The following is a 20,047-nucleotide window of genomic DNA, read 5'->3' on the forward strand; positions in this document are numbered from 1 at the left end:
AATAACATACGGTGGGCGACGTCTTGGGCAATGAATGGCATAACGGGTGTACAGCCCAGAGTCGGTGGTGGAAGACTACGATTCCACATTCCTGTGGCCGGGGGCGTGTACATCCATATTGGGCTGAATTCATCGTTGTTCCTGCACACTGTGCTCCAACATCTTTGCTCATCGCCTTCACCGACCCGCACTGTGCAGCGTGGTGAAGTATGGGCAATTAACGCCCCACAACTCACATGTTGTGGGGGAGCTCCTCGTCCAGCAGTGGATTTGATGAAAAAAAGGGGCTGTACATGCATGTGTGTGTGTTGTGGGTCTCTGATGTACTCTCGACTGATTATGCAGTAAAGTGTTTGCGTGTTATGTATAGAGATGTAATATTGTTAGGCAAGGTATACATGAGTGCGGCTGCGAGTGAGTAATGGATGTGTATGCAATTGCAGGTGTATGGGACGAGGGCGGTACGTGAATATAAGTGTGAGTGTATATAAATGCGAGTGTGTACTACGACGTCAACGTCATCATCTATGAAATACACACAAACATCATTAACGTCATCATTAACATCCTACATGACAAGTCACCATGGGGACAATTGCGTTATATGAATACCTGGTATTTATGTAAAACATCATCACCAGTGAGATACGGGTATTGTGCTGACCAGACTTAAAAGGTGCTCGCTAGTACCACTTGCTTCACGAATCTCTGTATTTTGATGAGCGGATGCGATTAGAGTGAATGCATAAGTGAGTGAACGTAATAATGCGTGTAAATGTGACGCGTGGATGTGACGAGTGTGCAGATGTGTTGTCCGATTAGTGCAGCTGTGATGTCTGATAAGCGCCAGTGTCACGACTCACCAGTGCCAGCGAACCGACTCAGGAGTGTAATGAGCGAACGCGGCACGAGTGTGTTTAGGGTACGACCGCACATCACGGACGAGACACGGGGTCGCGCGATGAGCGGTTCAGTTGACACCGCCGAGTGCCAAGACACTCGTAATAATCTCATCTTGTAATGTGCAGCACAATATTCGCTCACTGTCGAAGAGGGAGAACAAACTCACAGGCACCAGAAACCATAGAAGAGCGGTAAAACTGCAGCCAGCCACGTGATGAGCCGGCAATGCCAACAATTGCCCAAGCTCTGCACTCCTCGATATATTAAGGTGTTATCAGGCAATTAATAAGTGCTGGCATGTGGGAGGGAATCGGAGCATCTGGCGACGTACAGTGTGAAAGAAGTTCAACATACGTACAACAGGTGGAGTCCACATTTTTGCTTAACTGCCTTCTCCTGGCGAGCCAGGGTATGGCACCTCAGAAGGGAGTTTCACAACATTTGTGCGCTGATCCACCAACCCTCGCTGCCTCCACATCATTGGCTTACAGGAGTGCAACGTCACAGCCAGCCTCTGCGGTGCCCCATGTGTGGATGTTCCCCGGTGCACGTGGTGTCTCCAATGTGTGCGATTCCCTGGTGTACGCTTCTCATTCGATACCCCGTCCATGTGTGTGGTGCTCCGGATGCGTGTGGTGTCCCCTGGTATGCCCAGTGCCCCTCGGCGTGGCCTGCTATAGGATATCCCTGTTGTGCAGTTCCCCTAGTGTGTGATGAGCGAATGTGACGTGCGCAGTGGTGAGCACGTGGCGGTGGTGAGCGTGCGTGCTGTCGTTGAGTGTGCGGCGCCCTCACAGAGCTCGCTGTAGCGGTGGCAGCATCGCGCCAGCTGCTCCAGGTACCGCTGCAGGACGTCGGTGAGCACCTCCGAAGCGCAGACCTGAACGGCGTCCCAGCCCAGGCCCTGACAAACCTGCACCACAGCCACGGGCACTCACTCTTCACGGGGTCCATCACAGTCACCATCGTCACATTCACTCTCACGATCACATCACCCAGGTCATGGGGCAGTGAAAAGACGAAATCAAGAATCATCCTGCGACAAGAAAACTGCAAGACCCTGGGGTGCATCAGCTAATCTGCTGCGAACTGCCATCTTATCACTGATCTACTCAGTGGCAGAGTTACTGCGGTCCAGCCTGATCCAGGAGCTTGTACACAAATCTACGATATGCACAATTCATTAATGCCACGCGCATCATAACTGGAACACTGAAACCGACACCAATCCCCTAGCTCCCTAGTCTGGCAAATGTTTTGGCACCAAATATTCATATGTAAACTCAACAATTTACCTCGCCGCCGACTCTAGTATCAATCCCCAGTCTGGGATCCTAGAATCTGACGCAGATCTGGAAGAATGTTTGGCGAGCACAACAGCACAAAGTGGACGTCCAGAATGAACACCTCCTGGCTTTGACATTACAGTACTGCTCAAAGACACGGGTGTAACCATCAACCGCATCAGAACATCAATCGGCCAATGAGCACATGTCCTTTATAAACATAAAATTGAAGACAACCCACGAAGAACTGTTTCTATGCAATCCAAACTAAGGTGCATAAAGTAAACTGCTAGTCTACACTCCTTCAACAGAGGAATAGCAAAACGACACACACGCTTTCCTGAAGCCCTCTCATGGCGAGAAGACCTGCCATTTAGCTCCTGAACATAGGCTTGCCATATGCAAGAATAGAATAGACTTTCACATGCACCCTCTCTCATTTTCACACAGCCCTACCGCGAGTAGTGGCAAGGACACGCACACCTTTACACGCGTGTATGGTGCACATGTGTATAAACCTCCCACAAATATCAACCCACAAACGCCAATGTTCGTGCCAGGCTAGGTGCACTTTGAGGCCAAAAGCACGTGACGTATCGAAGTCACGGAACAGATTCAGGTATTATGGGATGACAGATGAGTGGCAGGTGGCGTACATATACATACAAACACACTATATCCCTAACCCTACAATGCACACATACACTGCAGTCACACACAACACATGTGCAAGCCATTGGTTCCCAACTATACACATACAACAAACCCACACACTAATCCCTGACTCGCACACATGCACACACACTCACAATGCATTATGTCACACACAGCACATCTGCCAGTCACGTGTCCTCAACAAGTTACACATACGCGCACTATCCCTGAACCGTACACATGCGCACACTGTATTTTCACGCACATCTGCAAGCCACTGGACAATCCGCAATGTCCAATCTTGAAGCCTGCCTTGATGCAATTTCATACTGGACTGACTCTAACTTTCTTCATTTAAATACTGCCAAAACTAAGCTCATTCAAATAGGGTAAAACAAAGTCAGTTCTAAATTAAGTCTCCAAGTCAAGTGTGCATCTCTCACGTTGGACAAATAAAAGAGGTGTTCAACCTCGGGGTTACTTTAGATGCTGAACTCCCATTCACCCACCACATTCTCCCGGGTCTGTGAGGCAGGCCTCTCTCCCTACCTCCGCCGGCTGCCGAGGCACAAATCCACGGCTCCATAACCTCTCTCGCATGGACTTTTACTGCAACTCGCTCCTCTGCGGTCTCACAAATTCCCTCATTTCTAGATCGCCGCTGCAAGGGGCTGCCCGATCCGTACGGATGATCACGTCACTCGAGCACGATTACCAATCCCTCCACTGGCTTCCTGTAAACGTCTCGGATTCACTTAAAGGTTGTAAGTGGCTGTCTTTAAAAGTATTTATGGACTTTTAATCTTGCCTTCTACCTCTTCCCGCTCATCTCACTCACCTCTTCAGGCACGTTGTCTCCGCCCCAGCAATAAAGGCCTCCTCCGTCTTAGAAAGCCCACAACCTTCACTCCTTCTCGGCTGCTGCTCCCCTGTCTAGAACTCCCTTCCTCTTGAAAAATAAACTCCGTGCTGTTGACTCTCCTGCCCTTGTTTAAGTCAAGACTCAATACCCATTTGCTTTCATGTGCATACGGATACGGTGTTATATTTTTCCTCCCTGTTAAGCATTTGCATTTAGACGCGACATGAAGGTAAATTGTATTGCATGGTCACAGACAACACATCTGATGTGCCTTGCAGACGCATGTACCAGCCCTAACCCGCACAACATGCATGCACACTCACTCACTCTGCAGCATGCACACACACACACCTACCACTTGTACCCAACTATACACACCTACAATATCCAGAGTCCACTGACATGCACACACACCTACCCCTTGTACCCAATTATACACACCTACAATATACAGAGTCCACTGACATGCACACACACTCACTCTGCAGCATGCACACACACACACCTACCACTTGTACCCAACTATACACACCTACAATATCCAGAGTCCACTGACATGCACACACACACTCACTCTGCAGCATGCACACACACACATACCACTTGTACCCAACTATACACACCTACAATATCCAGAGTCCACGGACATGCCCACACACACTCACTCTGCAGCATGCAGACACACACACCTACCACTTGTACCCAACTATACACACCTACAATATCCAGAGTCCACTGACATGCACACACACACAATCCGAATGCCACTTTCCCTCTCATACTGGAGGTCAGGGGTGGGGAACCTTTTTTCTGCCAAGGGCCATTTGGATATCTATAACACCATTCGCGGGCCATACAAAATTATCAACTTAAAAATTTGCCCGTTATATTTGGTCAAACATTTAATCAACTCGCCCCTAATGTGATGGGCTGGAACTGCTTCTCTTTGGCGAGGCGTGTGATGATGTTAGCTGCTATTGATGATGATGTTGCTACTGAAGTGTAGGTCAACACACAGCACCGGAACCAGCACACATGCACCCACCGGCGTTCGCCACTAAGCGGCGGGTGCCGTGCCAAGCTAGGTGCACTTTGAGGCCACGTGAAGCGTCGAGGCAGGTCACGGGACAGACCCAGGTGCCATCGGTTGACTTACTGAACTGACAAATGCATAAAACAAACACTGTGCTCCCCCACCATAACATTAGCCGCCCGGCGCTCACCGCATCCACAACTCTGCAACGGGCACATCCACCAGTCCCCAACTCGTCGTAAACTCCACCAAAGCAAGCAACGGCAGCGAGAACAACAACAACAACCACATCACCATCATCCACCACCACAAGCGGAGTGAAACTCCAACAACAACAACACCACCACCATCACCATCTCACCTGAGCCACCACGACCCGAAGCACGGCGCGCGTGTATTTGTCGCTCATGGCTCAGCCCAAACCTTCACGCCTGGGGCGTGTTGGGGGACGGAAGCCGGGCGACGAGCACAGGGGGCTGACGACACACGACGACGGAGGGGGAAGCCGCGGGCGGGCGGGAGATCGAGAGAAGGGAGCGACGCGAACTATCCCGCGGCCTTCTTTGCGGCCTTCCCCGCCGCCTCCGCCTCGCTGCCGGGCAGGGGGCGGGGCTTCCGGGCAGGAGTGGGCGGGGCTTCGTGGCGGTGACGTCATCGCCGCGCGACCGGATGTGCGCGCGCGCGCGACGCGGCCACGTTGCGTGGGGGAGCACGTGTCACTTGCACCGACAAGCCGGGAGTTGTTCGCTTTGATTTAAACTTAATTTGGAGCTTTCGTGACTGCAGGAATTATTCTTTGGTTCTTTCGGTAAAGTGACGTATAAAGATAAAATAATAAATTAAATAATTGCATACTACGACGTTTCGATTGCAACACAAGCAATCATCAGGTATAAATTAAATAGAAACACAAATCTAGTATACTTAGAAATGTAATGTGATACAACAGAGAGTCGATTTACTCACCCGAAGAGGGTGAATCCGATGAGCTATGAAGCTCTTTTATTTTCACAGGTGTCCAGTAAAGGGAGAGAGGGGGGGCGAGCATAGAACGTTACAGCAAATACAAAAAAACACACGATGGGAATGCAAAGTATAGGAAAGTGTAAAGAAATCACTTTTAAAAACAATTTTGCAAATAAAACGACACTTAATAGATTTGTATCTTACCAGGTAAAGATCACTGAGCTATTAGCTTCTTTTTCAGGAGCGTCCTGGCCAGAAATGATAGGTCAACAAAGTGGTTTATGTGGAAATGTAGAGCAGAAAAATAACACAGACGCACGCGACCCCCATTTCACAAGGTTCATTTAAACCAGAAATGAATCTGCACACAAGACATTGGACCAACCAACCCCTGGACGGTAGGTGCGGTCAATTTAACAGGTGACGTCTCATTAACCCGTTTGTCTCCCCACATAGATAAATACAAAATAAGCGAGACTTGAACACCACAACCACAATCTCATCGGGGTCACCACGGCCTACATCAGCAACATTTAGACAACTCACGAATACAGGAGTAGCTCAAAAGTCGCCGTCGGGGATATGAAATAGCCTTTGTTTGCGATGCCAAGCAGCGTGGACTTAGGGTAACTGAAGGAACGTCAAATATATACCCAACAAAATGTGTTCGTCCAAATATAACCACAGGTGTCAACTCCTTATTTACAGACCAATTCAGACCGTATTGGTCACCCCGTGCCCTTATAAATCGCAACGTTCATCCCACAAAGTTCCATCACGAGGGAGAAACACAAACAAATAGAGAGAAAGTGTTAGAAAAAACATTGTGCCCGTATTGAAACGGCTGAACGCCGACCTGAAAACTCAATTTCCCTGGACAACGATCCCCTGTGAAAGCCTTCACAAGGCTGTAGGGGCAAGTGCCCTTAGCTCCAGAGGGTGGGCAACAACCACGCCCGGCCGCCTTTGTCTCCCCAGTGGTGATGTTTACACATCGCACCAGGTACTCATTTGAGGCTGAGTCGACCTAGGGGGAGGCCCAGGACCGGTTCAAATAATCGTCACCAGTGTTGGCCGTGAGCGGGAACCTGAACCCGTGTCGCCAGGTTCGTAGTGCAGCGTAGCGCTAACCGCTACACCACCGCTCCCCACACGCACATACACACAGAGACACACACAGGCACAGGCATGCACAGAGACACAGACACGCACACACAGACACACAGAGACACAGACACAGAGAGACTCACACACAGACACACAGAGACACAGACACAGACACGCACACACAGACACACAGAGACACGCACACACAGAGACACACGCACAGACAGACACACGCACACACAGACACACACACACACACACACAGACACACGCACACAGACACATGCACACACAGACACACAGAAACACGCACACACACAGACACGCACACACGCAACAGACGCACACGCAACAGACGCACACACACAGACACACGCACAAACACACGCACGCACACACAGACACATACACAAACACAGACACACGCACGCACCCTTAGTAAGGTGGCGGCCGCGTGGCCTCACCCCACGTGGAGGTGGGAGCCGCCGCGCGTGTCCCGTGTCCTCTGCACTCGAACCCCCGGGGCTTCGCGACCCCCTCCACCCCCCCGATCGCGTTGACAAACCCCCCCCCAGCTCACGACTCCGCTTCGATTGGCATTTAAACATTTTTTAATGTCATCGACCTCGGCGGTGTGCCGAGCGAGCTGACGAGCTCGTCCAGCCAGGCACCCACCAAAGGCGACCCCCTCCTCCTCCTCCACATGTCTCGGCTGTGGTCTGAAGCAGCAGGGTAAAGGTGAAGCTGTGCAATTTCTCACTCGCCCCTGTGCTGTCAGAAGGAGCTCTACCGGCACAAGGCTCATTCAGCACACGACGTCGCTGAAGGAGGTATGGAGCTACTCACGTTGGACCCCAACACGCGCGCCCTGCCGATCGACACATTCGGTGTTTTCCCCATTCGTTTGGTATCGCTGGCGACCTCTAAATTGCAAAGTGCCAGCGTTCTACCCCGTTCCACACCACTACAATGACAGCCGTTGTCAATCCACATGGGGGGGTTGTGTTGACCATACTTCGCCATGCTGGTCAGTGTGGGTTGGTGAAGGTTAGGGGACGAGGTGGATGTGGGGGAAGACCCTGGACCGGTTCAGGTGTTACTCAGTTGAACACGTGGGGAGGCTTTCGCGACCAATATTATTAATAATCAACGTTTTTGGGGTAGATCGCGTTATTTATAAATGTGTCGTAACCCTCCACCCCCCGACACGGCCAATCAGCAAAAAAAGTGTCACGTTGACAAAAGACAAATAGTTCACTGCTTTAGCCCACCGGTGTGTTGAAGTGTGAAACCACAACATTTACCATTTTTGAGTAGTACGACGTTTCGCTGGTAATTGCATCCAGCATCATCGGGCAATTCGCCAGAATGGTGAGGCTCTGCTGTTACTGTCCACCAATGTTAATCGTGGCTTGTAATCGAACGCAGGTAGTCTGGGCTCCAAGCCCAGTGTGCTAATCACTGCGCCACCGCTCCACCAGAGCCGCAGAAGTTCAGGTTTCATGCAATCGGGCATGGCTCCCTCTGCTGATGCAACCGGTTGCTTCAACGGACTGGACTTGGGTAACACTCGTGGCTGACGACCAGAGACCCGGGTTCCATTTCTGACTCGGCAAGATGTTAACAACCTCGCTTGGTATACAGGAGGTCGTGGGTTCGATCCCAAACCTGACACCTGCTGTATATTTGGAGTTTGCATGTCTCTCTCCACGTGGTCGGATGGATTTTTCTCCGGGTTTTTCTATTTGTTGATATGCGTTTAGAGTATTTGGCTGCTAGACATTTCCACATGATAAGCCACTTCGTTGAGCTATCATTTGTGACCAGGTCAATACTGAAAAAGAGCTATATAGCTAAGTGGGCTTTACCTGGTAGAAAAAATATGTAGTCTAGTTTTTTTCAGCAGTTTTTCCCCACCCCTGTTCAGCTGAGGGCATGGGATTTGTATGTTCTGTCCCCTGTTCAGCATGGGTTTCCTCCGAATTCTCCGTTTTCCTGACATAGCTTTATTTAAACATAACATACTGTAACTAATATTGGCCAAAACATCTGAATGTGGAAAATGTTACCTTCAAAGTGACTAAATTTGGATGACAGCAACATTGCTCCCCAAACTGCAATACAACTTGGCAGGACTCTCTTGAAAAAAACAACCATGAGACTCAGTGAGGCTTTCCTGGGTAAACAAATGAAATAATAATTTTAAAAAATCCTTACGCAAGTGCAGTGCAGCTGTTGGTATCTTGCAGCAGAGGGTATGTTTGTGTTTTTTGCAAAACGAGGTGGTTTACCACAAATGGTACTGTACTCCAGTTTAGAGTTTATTTTGTTTAGCCAGGAGACAACTCAATGAGAATAGGATGAGTCTCATTTGCAAGAGTCTGCCAGTAGGAGGCGATGATTGCTGTGCAGAGTCCAAATTGAGTAATTTGAAAGTAATATTCGAATCTGGCACACAATGACCGGCTCTGGAAATTAAATGAAGTGGGAGGGTGGGCGGGTGGAGCGGTGGTGTAGCGATCAGCTCACCGCGCTGTGAATCCAGCAACCTTAGTTCGATTCCACACCCACCACGGCTGACAGTGAGATCTGAACCGGTGCTGGGAAACCTCTCGCCTCCTCTGTGTGCAAACAACCTGAATTTATTTACTAACAATATAACAGTTGACAAAAATCAATTGTATTGTACTTCCGCCATCAATGCTACCTACCTTTAACCCACACTGATCCGCGTGGTGAAGTATGGTTAAACACTCCACATGTAACAGCTGCTCATTTGTTGTTTTGTGTTGTTGTGTTGTTGAGTGTTTAACACGCGTGTCTGAAACTTCTGGTCATGATGCAGGATTGCGTGACCCTCCGTTCCACCTGTGTGCGTTAAGAGGTGGACGTCAACTCGACTCGGGTGACAACCTTCACCCACCAACTCGCCTGGCCATGTCACCGCCAGACCTATAGGCAGGTAATGATCCTCCACCTTTCATCCCCTCCCCTCCCGTGATCATAATTTCAACTCGTAACACGGCACCTCTGCACGGTATTCGTTCGCTCTCAAAGAGAGAGAACGACTCGGAGGCTCAAGGAGGAGCCACAGACGAGCGGGAAAGGTGTGAGCCGGCGCTACCAACAATTTCCCAAGCTCTGCAGTCCTCTATATATGAAGGTGCTCTCAGCCCAATGAATTTGTGTTTACATGTGGAAGGAAACCAAAGTACCTGGAGAAAACCCAGACGTGTGATGGGGAAACACTATCCCATACAGATGGGACAGATGGAATTCAGATTTTTGGTGTGCCGGCCTTCTCACTCTATCTCTCTGGCCTCTCCATATATGTGCAATGAAAAAGGGGTATTGCCCGAAACGTCACCTATTTTATATATTTATTTTTAATAGCCACACTTGGAGGCAATGATGAACGTGATGAGTTTTTGTTTGATATTTTTATGAACTGTCAATATATTCTTGGATCTTTCGGTAAAGTCACGTAGAAGGGAACTAATAAAATAATTAAAATAAAACATAAAATTCTCACGACGTTTCGGCCACAACACAAGCAGCCGTCCTCAGGTGAAGAACAGAGCTGTCGGAAAGACAGCGTCCCAATGAACACTGCTAAGCTTGGCAGCGTATTTTAAGCTGGGTGGGAGGAGCAGAGCACCTTGACAAAGGAGTTTACATATCAACAGAGGAATTTAGCATATTGACGCTAAAGAACTGCTTCTACCCTACTGCCATACAATAAACCGATGTGAAAAAACTAGGTATAAACTACATCAATATAATCAATGTACTCAATATACTCTCCAATAAGCTGAGCTATTGATTATATTGATGTAGTTTCTATTTTAGTTTCTTATCGGTTCACTATATGATAGTCATTATATAGTGTAGTGTATACCCAGTGACTTAATGTTAATAGCTCAGCTTATTGGAGAGTATATTGAGTACATTGATTATGTTGATGTAGTTTATACGTAGTTTTTTCACTTCGGTTTATTGTATGGTAGTAGGATAGAAGCAGTTCTTCAGCGTCAATATGCTAAATTCCTCTGTTGATATGTAAACTCCTTTGTCAAGGCGCTCTGCTCCTCCCACCCAGCTTAAAATACGCTGCCAAGCTTAGCAGTGTTTCATTAGGACGCTGTCTTTCCGACAGTTCTGTTCTTCACCTGAGGACGGCTGCTTTGTGTTGTGGCCGAAACGTCGTGAGAATTTTATTATGTTTTATTTTTATTATTTAATTAGTTCCTTTCTACGTGACTTTACCGAAAGATCCAAGAATATGAATCCCTGCAGTCACGAAAGCTTTAAATCGAAACTGTCAATATGTCGGCTCCTATCTGACCCAGGTTACTATTGCAAATTAGACCATTCTGGTCTTTTGAATTCTCACCTCGTATAAAAAAATACATTTGTTGTAGTAATAGGTTTTTACCCTTTTATCTGGCAACAAAACTGACACCTTTTTACAAGGGATCATGTTTGCATTAACCACAACACTTGCGGTCAAAATGCAAACAAAAAGACAACTCTGATAATGTATGCACTGTCCTTGAAATTGATTGGTCCACACCCGAGACAGCTTTTCTTAGAGCCTAGTCTCACATGGTGTTGGACCAGATCACGCCAAAAGGCACACCGAGCCACCTGTTCATCCTCCTGTCTTTCAGTGTGATTCCAAGCGTGCACATCTTCACTTTTGCGTTTGCAGTACATTGTAAACAGTCTGTTCCAACAAACACAGGCATTTGTAGAAACCAACTGGCTCCAAAGCTGTTTCACATTGTAGCCATTCCACAGCATCCAGGGTCGTAGCTGAGTGGGGTCCACTTGCTCCACCAGAATGTGCATGCATTGGGTGGGCAGTCAAAGCTGATGTACAATTTAATGCACGTGTATAAATATTCACCTACGCAGTGACCACCACTCCACCTATGCAGTAACCACCACTCCTCACGATGGACGCCGCATCTCAGCAGACAAGAACGGGGGTGGTGGCACCTGGAGACCGAGGAGATGGAGGAAAAGGAAGAGGAGGAGGAGGAGGGGACGAGAGGCATGCGCTGCTCTCCTGTGCCACCGTAACGTGGTTGGCGAGGAGCTTGCGGATGCCGCTGCCGGCCGTCGTGTTTGCCCAATCGCCCGAGGGCCCTGGCACCGCACCCTGTGCCACCGGAGCCTCTGGCGAGACGGGGCCGGCGGTGGAGGAGGAGGAGACGGGATGGGAGCGAGTGCGAGACGTCTTCCATGCGCAGTGAGTGCCGGTGTTTGCATTTCCCCCCCCTCCCCCACCGCTACTCCCTAGCGATGGCTCTCACTGTTGAGTCAAAGGTAGTGGTAGCGACTGGGCCTGTTGGCCAATGGGTACTTGGGTTTTTCAGAGGGGGAGAACGTCGATGTTATGCTTCTTTAAAAATGTTCCCGGGTTGCTCATATTTTGCCTGGGAAAAAGGTCCCTTAATGTTGAGTATGAAGGAACCCTGTTGCGGCGCCTTGTCTGAAAGCGTGGTTGTGTGGCCTGCCTGGAGAGGAGGGCCGTTGTGGTGGCTCCAGTTGTTGCTTCTCCTCTGGACACCGGGAGATCGTTGATCGACGTTTGGTCGCCGGGTTGACGGTGGCATTAGTCGTGATTTCTCACTTGACAGCGTGGGGCGCGTGAAGGCTGCCAACTTCCACTCCAAGGCAGTGGTGCAGATCATCGAGTGTGCATGCCGTGCAGCTGCACCGGGTTCCATGGGCCAGAGTGGCGGGCCCAAACGCCGAGCCATGCAGAGTTGGGGGACACTGGACAGGGTGGGTCCGATTTGATTCCTTGCACCAGCGGTCAAAGGGACGCGAATTGAGACGCGAATTGAGACGCGAATTGGCCAGGAGATGGCAGCACAGCAATCTTGGGCCATGGTCGTCCTTGGAAAAGAGCTGTTCAGCTCTCGGGCCCTCACGAGCTGAAAGAATAAAGTGTGTGAGTGAGGGACTGATCGAATGAGTGGGCGATCAGGTGAATAGATGAGTGAGCAATCAGATGAGTGAGTGAGCGATCGAATAAACAAGTAAGTGGATGATTGAGTGAGTTAATGAGTGAGCGATGGGATGAGCGAGTGAACAATCGAATGAGCAAGCAAGTGAGCGATCTGGGGAGGTGAGAAATCTCTTGGAGCGAGTGAGAACGTTGATCGAGTCAGCGACCGTGTGAGTGAGTGAGCGATGGGGTGAGCGTGTGAGCCAAGTGGGTGATCGCGTGCGGGACGCAGGTACCCGTACCCGCAGGAGCTGGGATTGCTGATGGTGGGCACCACCGTGGGTCTGATCGGCGGCTTCGTGGGGAGCGGCGTCCCGGCGGCCCAACTCGCGCGCGAGCGCTTCATGGAGCGCAGATACGGCGAGGTCTACTCGCACCGCATCGAGGCCGTGGTGCGTTCACTCCCTCGCTGGCACGCTCACACTCGCTCCCACGCTCGCACCTTCCCTACTCACTGGCGCGTGCAGCCACTCGTGCACTGCTCACTGCATGGTCACTCGCTCACGCACCCATTCAGACGCTCACTCGCACTGTCACACGCTCCACGTAGGCATGCTTATTCGATCACGTGCTCGCACTCACTCGCTCATTGAGACAATCCCACTGGCACGCTCACTCACATTCCCGCACACTCACCGCATGTCACCCCTGTTTTGCATCTTTTATTTGACCCTTCTTCAAACTCTTCCTCGCCCCCCGTCTCACCGCCTGCCTCGCCCACCGTGCCGCCTCTTCCCCCAGCGCGCCGTTCACAACGTGGCAATCAAAGCGTTCATCCGTGCAGGTGTCCCCATGGCGCTGAGGGTCGGCTTCTTCATGACCATCTTCAAGTGAGTTCACGGAGCCGCGATGTCGCGAAGTCGAGTTTCGATCATCTGTTGTAGAGAAACACAGCTTGCGTTACGGGATTACCGCAATAGTTTGGCGCCGAGAAGGCAACAGCCACGTGGTGAGTCGGCGCCAACAATTTTCCAAGCTCTGCGGTCCTCTGTATGTTAAGGTGTTATATATGGGAGGAAAACGGAGCACCTGAAGAAACCCCACGCTTGCGAGGAGAGAACCCTCTATTCAATACAGAAGGAACAGGGGGCGCCACGGTGGCGAGATGTTAACTACCTCGCCTGGAATACAGGAGGTCGTTGGTTTCATCCCGACCCTGACGCCTGCTGTATATTTGGTCGTGTGGATTTTTCTCCCGGTCCTTCGGCTTTTCCCACCACATTTAGAAACATGCGTTTAGACTATTTGGCTCTGTACAAATTTCCAGATGACAAGCCACTTTGTTGAGCTATCTTTTGTGGCCAGGTCGCTTCTGAAAGAAAGAGCTGTATAGCTTAGTGAGCCTTACCTGGTGAAATAAGAAGTTTAGTTTAGCTCAAAATAGGTGGATTTCACATTTTCCTCTACTGCCTTCTCCTGGCGAGCCAGGGTATGGGCACCTTATCCACGTGCACAGGAAGGAAGTTTTACAACATTTGTGCGGAGACCCACCAACCCTCGCCGACAGCAGTGTTGGTGGATCACAGCAGCCAGGTGCATAGCCAACACCATCCATCATCGCTCACCTCCCGCTCCGTCCATCCGTCCGTCCGTCTGTTGCAGTGGCATTGGAATCGGCCTCGGCGCTTACCGAGGAAAAGGCACCGTGGGGAATTACATCACGGGTGGAGGTGAGCCCCCCCCCGCAATTACTGTTGAGACTGATGCTTATTACGGGACGCCAATGGTCGACATTCCTTCTAAAATAAATATTAGGGGGCGCCCAAGTGCACAGAGGTCAGAACGCTGCGTTGGCGGCGCTGAGAACTTAGATTCGAATCTGGGTTTCAGTCGCCATAATTAAACCGGGGTTATCAAGTGTCGTGAGCGATGCACGTTCCTCACTGTGGCAAGGTACCAGGTGGAGAAAGTGCTGCTCCCTCCCATCATGTGTACCAGGTCACATCTCAGAGGTAGCTCTGTGACATCTGCTTCCCATGGGCCCCTTTCTAACACGAGGGGTTGCACTGACAGATCCGAATGGAGACCTCATCACGTGACGCTGCTGGCGCAATCGCGATACAAAACAACAAGTTAATTGTAAAATGGCCAACATCTCGTTCTAACGTCAGCGATGTAACCGATCACCGCACGCAAGCGTGGCTGCGGATTCGCTGCGGAGGTTGAGTGTGCACAACTAACGGTCGCGAGAAAAGAGAGACGAGAGAGAGAGAGCGTACATGCGTGCATCTTCGTGTGCCCGCAGCACTCGCCGGAGGCATCATGCGTCTGTCCCTCGGACCCCGGGGCTTTGTGGGAGGAGCCTTCATCGGATCCGTGCTGGGGTAAGATCTCTGTGCAAGGGTGTTGTGTCGTTCAAACGCTCGTCTTGCTAGGTGACGAGCGAAACGCGCGGGAATCAAACATAACAACTGGGTACAACATGCCGAAGGATTACCAACCCGCGATGCAAGAGAGGTCACTGTCCTTGGGGGCGTACTGCATGATGATGACGATGATGATGACCGGGGTATGACATAGCCGCCGTTGATTTCCCCTGCATCGTTTAATGTACAATCGAGGCAAACGCATGCGTGTGGCATGGACTGTGTAGTAGTTTGGAAGCCGACGGAAGGGTGGATGGGTAGCTGTCAATGAAAAACGTGTTTGAAGATTGCTCAGGTTTGTGTCTCTTTTAAGTGTTGGGCTGAGGCTGTCATCGATTCGTTCGTTTTATAATTGGGAAAGTTCCGAATAGCAACACAACTTTATACAAACAAAAGTTTGTTCATAATTGGATCTTCTTTATGAGAGTTGTAGTGCCGGCCCGCGGGCACAGACGGACGGACAAAGGAGACGGATTAAAGCACAGAGATAATGCATTACTATAAACGCTTTCATTCTTAATTCTAGATTTGAAGCTTTCGTGACTGCAAGGATTCATACTCTTAGGTTTTTTCGGTAAAGTCACGTAGGTAAAAAATAAAATTTAAATTAATAAAAGTAAAATAAAAAACCACGACGTTTCGGAGGCAACACAAGCTTCCGTCTTCAGGTGGAACCGTCACAGCACGATTACTTGAGTGATACCCGAACCAGTCCGCGATGCACCACCACTCCTTTTTAAATCCTTTATATTAAGTTCGCTTGCTTGCTTTGGACCGTGCAAATCTTTCGGTCGTTTTTAAACCCACTTCCCGTGATCCAATCGAGCTGACATTTTGCACACAGACTCGTTGTGCGTGACAATGCATTTTCGTGAAAACAAAATTCAAAAATTTTACACTGTTTAGGGAATTTTTTAAAATATTTAATTACCAATTGTTTAATGCTGCCAGACAATCATCTGACCCATAGGTGGCAGCCATCTCAAGCCAGAGGACGAGAGGACTCTAGCCGCCCCGATGCCACGCATATAAAGGATTTATAGTGAAAAACTTTGTTTTTACAGGTTTACTTGTTATCAACCCGCTCTGACCACGGTGGCAAAGTACGATCAGACAACTTCAAACAACCTCGATGACCAACTCAGTTGGACAGACACACAACGAGGGAGGTTGGGGGATGATTGATTGGGCCCCCGAGAGCAATTCTGATTATTGGTGGCAGCGGTGTCCTTCCCGACACCCAGGCCTTCATTTCGGCTGGTTTAGCAACCCGGAACATATTTCCACACCCGGGCACACCGCATAGAGTACACCTCTCGCCATGACCGTGGCTGCTACTAAGTCACGTGCCACCTAGCGACCCAGACAATATCTGTTGGGAAATGAATGAGCGCCACGGTAACGAGACGTTAACTATCGATTTAAAGCTTTCGTGACTGCAGGGATTCATCTTCTTGGTTCTTTCGGTAAAGTCACGTAGAAGGGAAATAATAAAATAATAAAATAAATAAACATAATAAAATAATTCTTATTTGATAATGCTTTATTTTTATTATTTTATTATTTTCCTTCTACGTGACTTTTCCGAAAGAACCAAGAAGAGGAGATGTTAACTATCTTGCCTGGTATAGAGGAGGTTGTAGGTTCGATCCTGACCCTGACGCATTTTCTCAAGGTTTCTCTGGGTTTGTTTGGATGTATGTTTGGAGTTTGCGTGTCTCTCTCACCGTGGTCGCGTGGATCTTTCTCTGGGTCCTCCGGTTTTTCCCTCCACGCTTAGCAACATGTGTTTAGAGCATTTTGCTGCGATACATTTCCACATGACAAGCCACTACGTTGAACTGTAATTTGTGATAGCCAGGCCGCTTCTAAAAAAAGAGCTGTGTAGCTCAGTGGGCCTTATCTGGTAAAATAGAAACAGATTTGAATAGAAACAGTTTTGAACCCGGGGCCCCAACCGTACACGGTGTTTGCCGCGCATGCCTGTGATGACGAATGGGCCTCCCCTCCCCCTCCCCCCCACTGCAGACTGCCGGTTGGCGTGCTGATGCGCGCGTCCCAGTGGCTGAGCAGCGAGACGCCGCAGGAGAAGCGTCTCCGCCTGCGCAGAGAGAAGCGGGAGAGGGTGGAGCGTGACAGGTGAAGGACGCGCGTGCCGCTAGCAGCTTGCGATGGCGTGCGTGTGTTTGGGGAGCGGTAGTGCAGCGGTTAGCGCGCCGCGCTACAAATCAGGCGAGTCAAATTCGATTCCCGTTCACAGCCGACACCGGTGATTATCTCAACCGGTCCTGGGCCTCCCCTAGGTTAACTCAGCCACAAATTAGTACCTGGTACAGTGTGTAAACATCAACGCTCGGAACACAAACGCAGCTCGTCATGATGCTGGCCGCCCACGTCATGTGACGTCTTGGCCTTCATATGTGCTGTCCACTAACAGCCCTTGCTCCAACAGTCTGTATAGGCTATATGGAAGATCTTTGTGTCATTGTTCGTGTGTGCGAGTCCCGACTGATGCTTGCTTACTCACTCACTTGCCCACGCACTCAGCGCTCACTCGCACAAAATGCATTCACTTGCACAATCGTGCACTCGATCGCTCACCGACTCAGCACTCACGCGCTCAGTCGCTCAGACAGAGTCGAGTTAATCGTTACATACCCGGTAACAACCACCGTTTCAAAAACAAAGTATACAATGGAAGCGCGAACAATTCCCCAGCGTTACCTCTCTCTCTCACCTCTCTCGTCTCTTCCGTCGCCGTGCAGGGATGAGCGACAGTGGGCGACGGAGAAGCTACTCACCTTCATGGAGAGCAGTGTCACGGGCGAGGATGACTTGCACCAGATCAACGAGATCCTCGCTCGCCCGCCAAACCCCGGCGCGCCGGTGGCACGAGCGGAGACGGTGCACGAGGAGGGACGGGCACGGGAAAACCTGGAGAGAGAAATGCCTTCGTGCACAAGCACATAGACAACGATTCCACCTATAGCCTTTCGCAGGCCGTCGTGGCAAGCGCTGCTAACGAGCACTTATTGAGGCCGGCACAGCGAACAAGGTGGTGGCCTGGCCAGAACCACACATTCCTGGCCACCACTGGGGTGTTCTACACTCCGTAGCACCAGGTGGGGGAAGGGGGGTTAGAGGGGTAGGCCCAGGACCGGTTCAGATATCCATCACCGACGGTGCCCGCGAGCGGGAAATCGAACTCGGGAATCGGCGCTTTCGTAGCGCGCGGCGCGGCCAAACCACTGTGGGTGGGAGCGAACTTTGACCTTGACGTAGACACTGGTACCGCAAGCTGGCGGAAGCGGTGCTGAGTGACACCGGCAATGAACTGCCGCTCCTCCGTGGGAACTCGCTCGTAGCGAATTGCACGCCGAACCCCATGGGGGTGCGCGGTGGGGTGTGGGGGGGAAGGGGTGGAGTGGGGGTATTGACCCTACTCTGCTGAGTAAATATAAACGAGTTTAATTTCATGTGAATGCCTTCTAAGCGAATAAAGCTTACTCAACTTTGCAGCCACCATCTGAAAGTGCTGTCTGTCTGCCTGCCTGTGTCTTGCGTAAAGGTTTATATTGTAGTCGGTGTTTTGTGTCAGCCGGAACAGTCTGGAAAGCTGTTCCGGGAATTATTTTGCCACGCTACATCATCTCTCGCCTGGGTTTGTTCCCTCATTGTTCCATATTTCCTAGAATTATTGTAAGTATAGGGTACAATAATATAGCATTATTATGGATATGCATATCGTGTACTCTAGTGGTAGTGCCTTATGCCGATGCTCCCTATTTTAATGGCAGTCTCGCAGCGTTCCGTAAACTATCGATTGAGAAATTCACTAATGAGGTTATCATGGGTGGGAGCGGTGGCACGGTGTTTAGCGCACTCCCTCCACTGGCGCTGTGTGGTGCTGTGTAGTGCGCTGCTAACCACTGTTCTGCACTACACTATTAACCCACAAACCTGAGTTCGATTCCTGACCACGGCTAACAGCGGGGCGATTGAGTGTTGTGGAGCGATGGATACTTGAATATCGGAGGCTATGAAGTGTCTCCCTGTCTCTACGCGCGGTGGTTCTTCTCCGGGATCTCTGTGGTTGACGCCAAACTTGCGTTAGTGGAATCGGGGCAAACGTCCCAAAAAATGATCATCTTGAGACTCGCCGAAGCATCTTCAGGTTATATTCATTTTAAATATTTCCAAGCATGTGTGACGCATGAAGGCAACATCACCTGTCGGGTTGAATTGTTCGTAAATCTCATCGGTTAAAGGCCTTCCCACAGCGTGCCTGGTCATAGGGGTTGTTTGACCATACTTCCCCACGCTGGTCCTTGCGATTTGGTGAAAGCTTGTTGATGTTATTCCCCCCCCCCCCATCTTTTACGGGTGGAAGTTTGACAGTGCACCCCGGATATCTGAACCGGTCGTGGGTCCTCCACTTCCTCGTCTGCCTCCCGATCTTTACCAAACCGGCAGCGACCAGCGTGGTGAAGTACGGATACAATCAACCGGCATAGACGGGACCGGCGTATCCCAGCGTAGGGATAGAGGCCTTCATCCAACAGTGGATTGGCAAAAGGGGGCGCGGGGGGGGGGGCTGTGAGAATTGGACGTCTCTATTTCTGGGTTGCGACTTTTAAACCCCCCGCACGAACCACGCCACCGCAGGTTTCCTGTGTGCGGGGTGGCGGCGAGCGGGAGGATTGTGTCGACACGAACCCGCTCCGTTTCCTATCGCAATAAAAACCGCACATCGCGTGCGCACGCGGCACAACCGCGCGTGCACGAGGAGCGGTGGCGCGGTGGTTAGCACGCTGCGCTACGGGCACGGCGCCCCCCCCCCCGCCAGAGTTC

General features: G+C 50.4%; 2 protein-coding genes across 7 annotated transcripts in view; one reads left to right on the forward strand and one right to left on the reverse strand.

Annotated features, from left to right (window-relative positions):
* The window catches only part of TAF3 (TATA-box binding protein associated factor 3), a 40,963-nt gene extending 35,612 nt beyond the window's left edge, over positions 1-5,351 (reverse strand). Inside the window, 2 exon segments of the mRNA XM_061567313.1 lie at positions 1,699-1,816; positions 5,100-5,351. Of these exon segments, the coding sequence (XP_061423297.1) occupies positions 1,699-1,816; positions 5,100-5,147 (166 nt within the window). The 5' untranslated portion in view covers positions 5,148-5,351.
* Positions 5,352-7,338: 1,987 nt separating this feature from the next.
* On the forward strand, positions 7,339-18,606 carry TIMMDC1 (translocase of inner mitochondrial membrane domain containing 1). 6 transcript variants are annotated; one of them, XM_061567123.1, is made up of 9 exons: positions 7,339-7,641; positions 9,657-9,773; positions 11,729-12,065; positions 13,063-13,222; positions 13,572-13,660; positions 14,433-14,500; positions 15,076-15,154; positions 17,225-17,335; positions 17,962-18,606. In XM_061567123.1, the coding sequence occupies exons 3-9, from the start codon at positions 11,770-11,772 to the stop codon at positions 18,164-18,166; spliced, it is 1,008 nt and encodes a 335-aa protein (XP_061423107.1). In that variant the 5' UTR covers positions 7,339-7,641; positions 9,657-9,773; positions 11,729-11,769; the 3' UTR covers positions 18,167-18,606. The 6 variants fall into 6 exon arrangements, with proteins under 6 accessions (XP_061423107.1, XP_061423108.1, XP_061423109.1 ...); XM_061567124.1 differs by having other exon boundaries at positions 11,752-12,065; XM_061567125.1 differs by having other exon boundaries at positions 9,657-9,769.
* The last annotated feature ends 1,441 nt before the right edge of the window (positions 18,607-20,047 follow it).

Source organism: Lethenteron reissneri, chromosome 38 (assembly GCF_015708825.2).
Source record: "Lethenteron reissneri isolate LAM-NWPU_2019-01 chromosome 38, ASM1570882v1, whole genome shotgun sequence".
In the NCBI taxonomy this organism is placed as follows: Eukaryota; Metazoa; Chordata; class Hyperoartia; order Petromyzontiformes; family Petromyzontidae; genus Lethenteron; species Lethenteron reissneri.

Excerpts from the sequence above, each read along its gene's own strand:
- TIMMDC1 (XM_061567123.1), top strand. The coding sequence starts at position 11,770 with ATGGACGCCGCATCTCAGCAGACAAGAACGGGGGTGGTGGCACCTGGA. Across the intron at positions 13,223-13,571 it reads CGCACCGCATCGAGGCCGTG|CGCGCCGTTCACAACGTGGC; the intron begins GTGCGTTCACTC and ends CTCTTCCCCCAG. Across the intron at positions 13,661-14,432 it reads TTCTTCATGACCATCTTCAA|TGGCATTGGAATCGGCCTCG; the intron begins GTGAGTTCACGG and ends CGTCTGTTGCAG.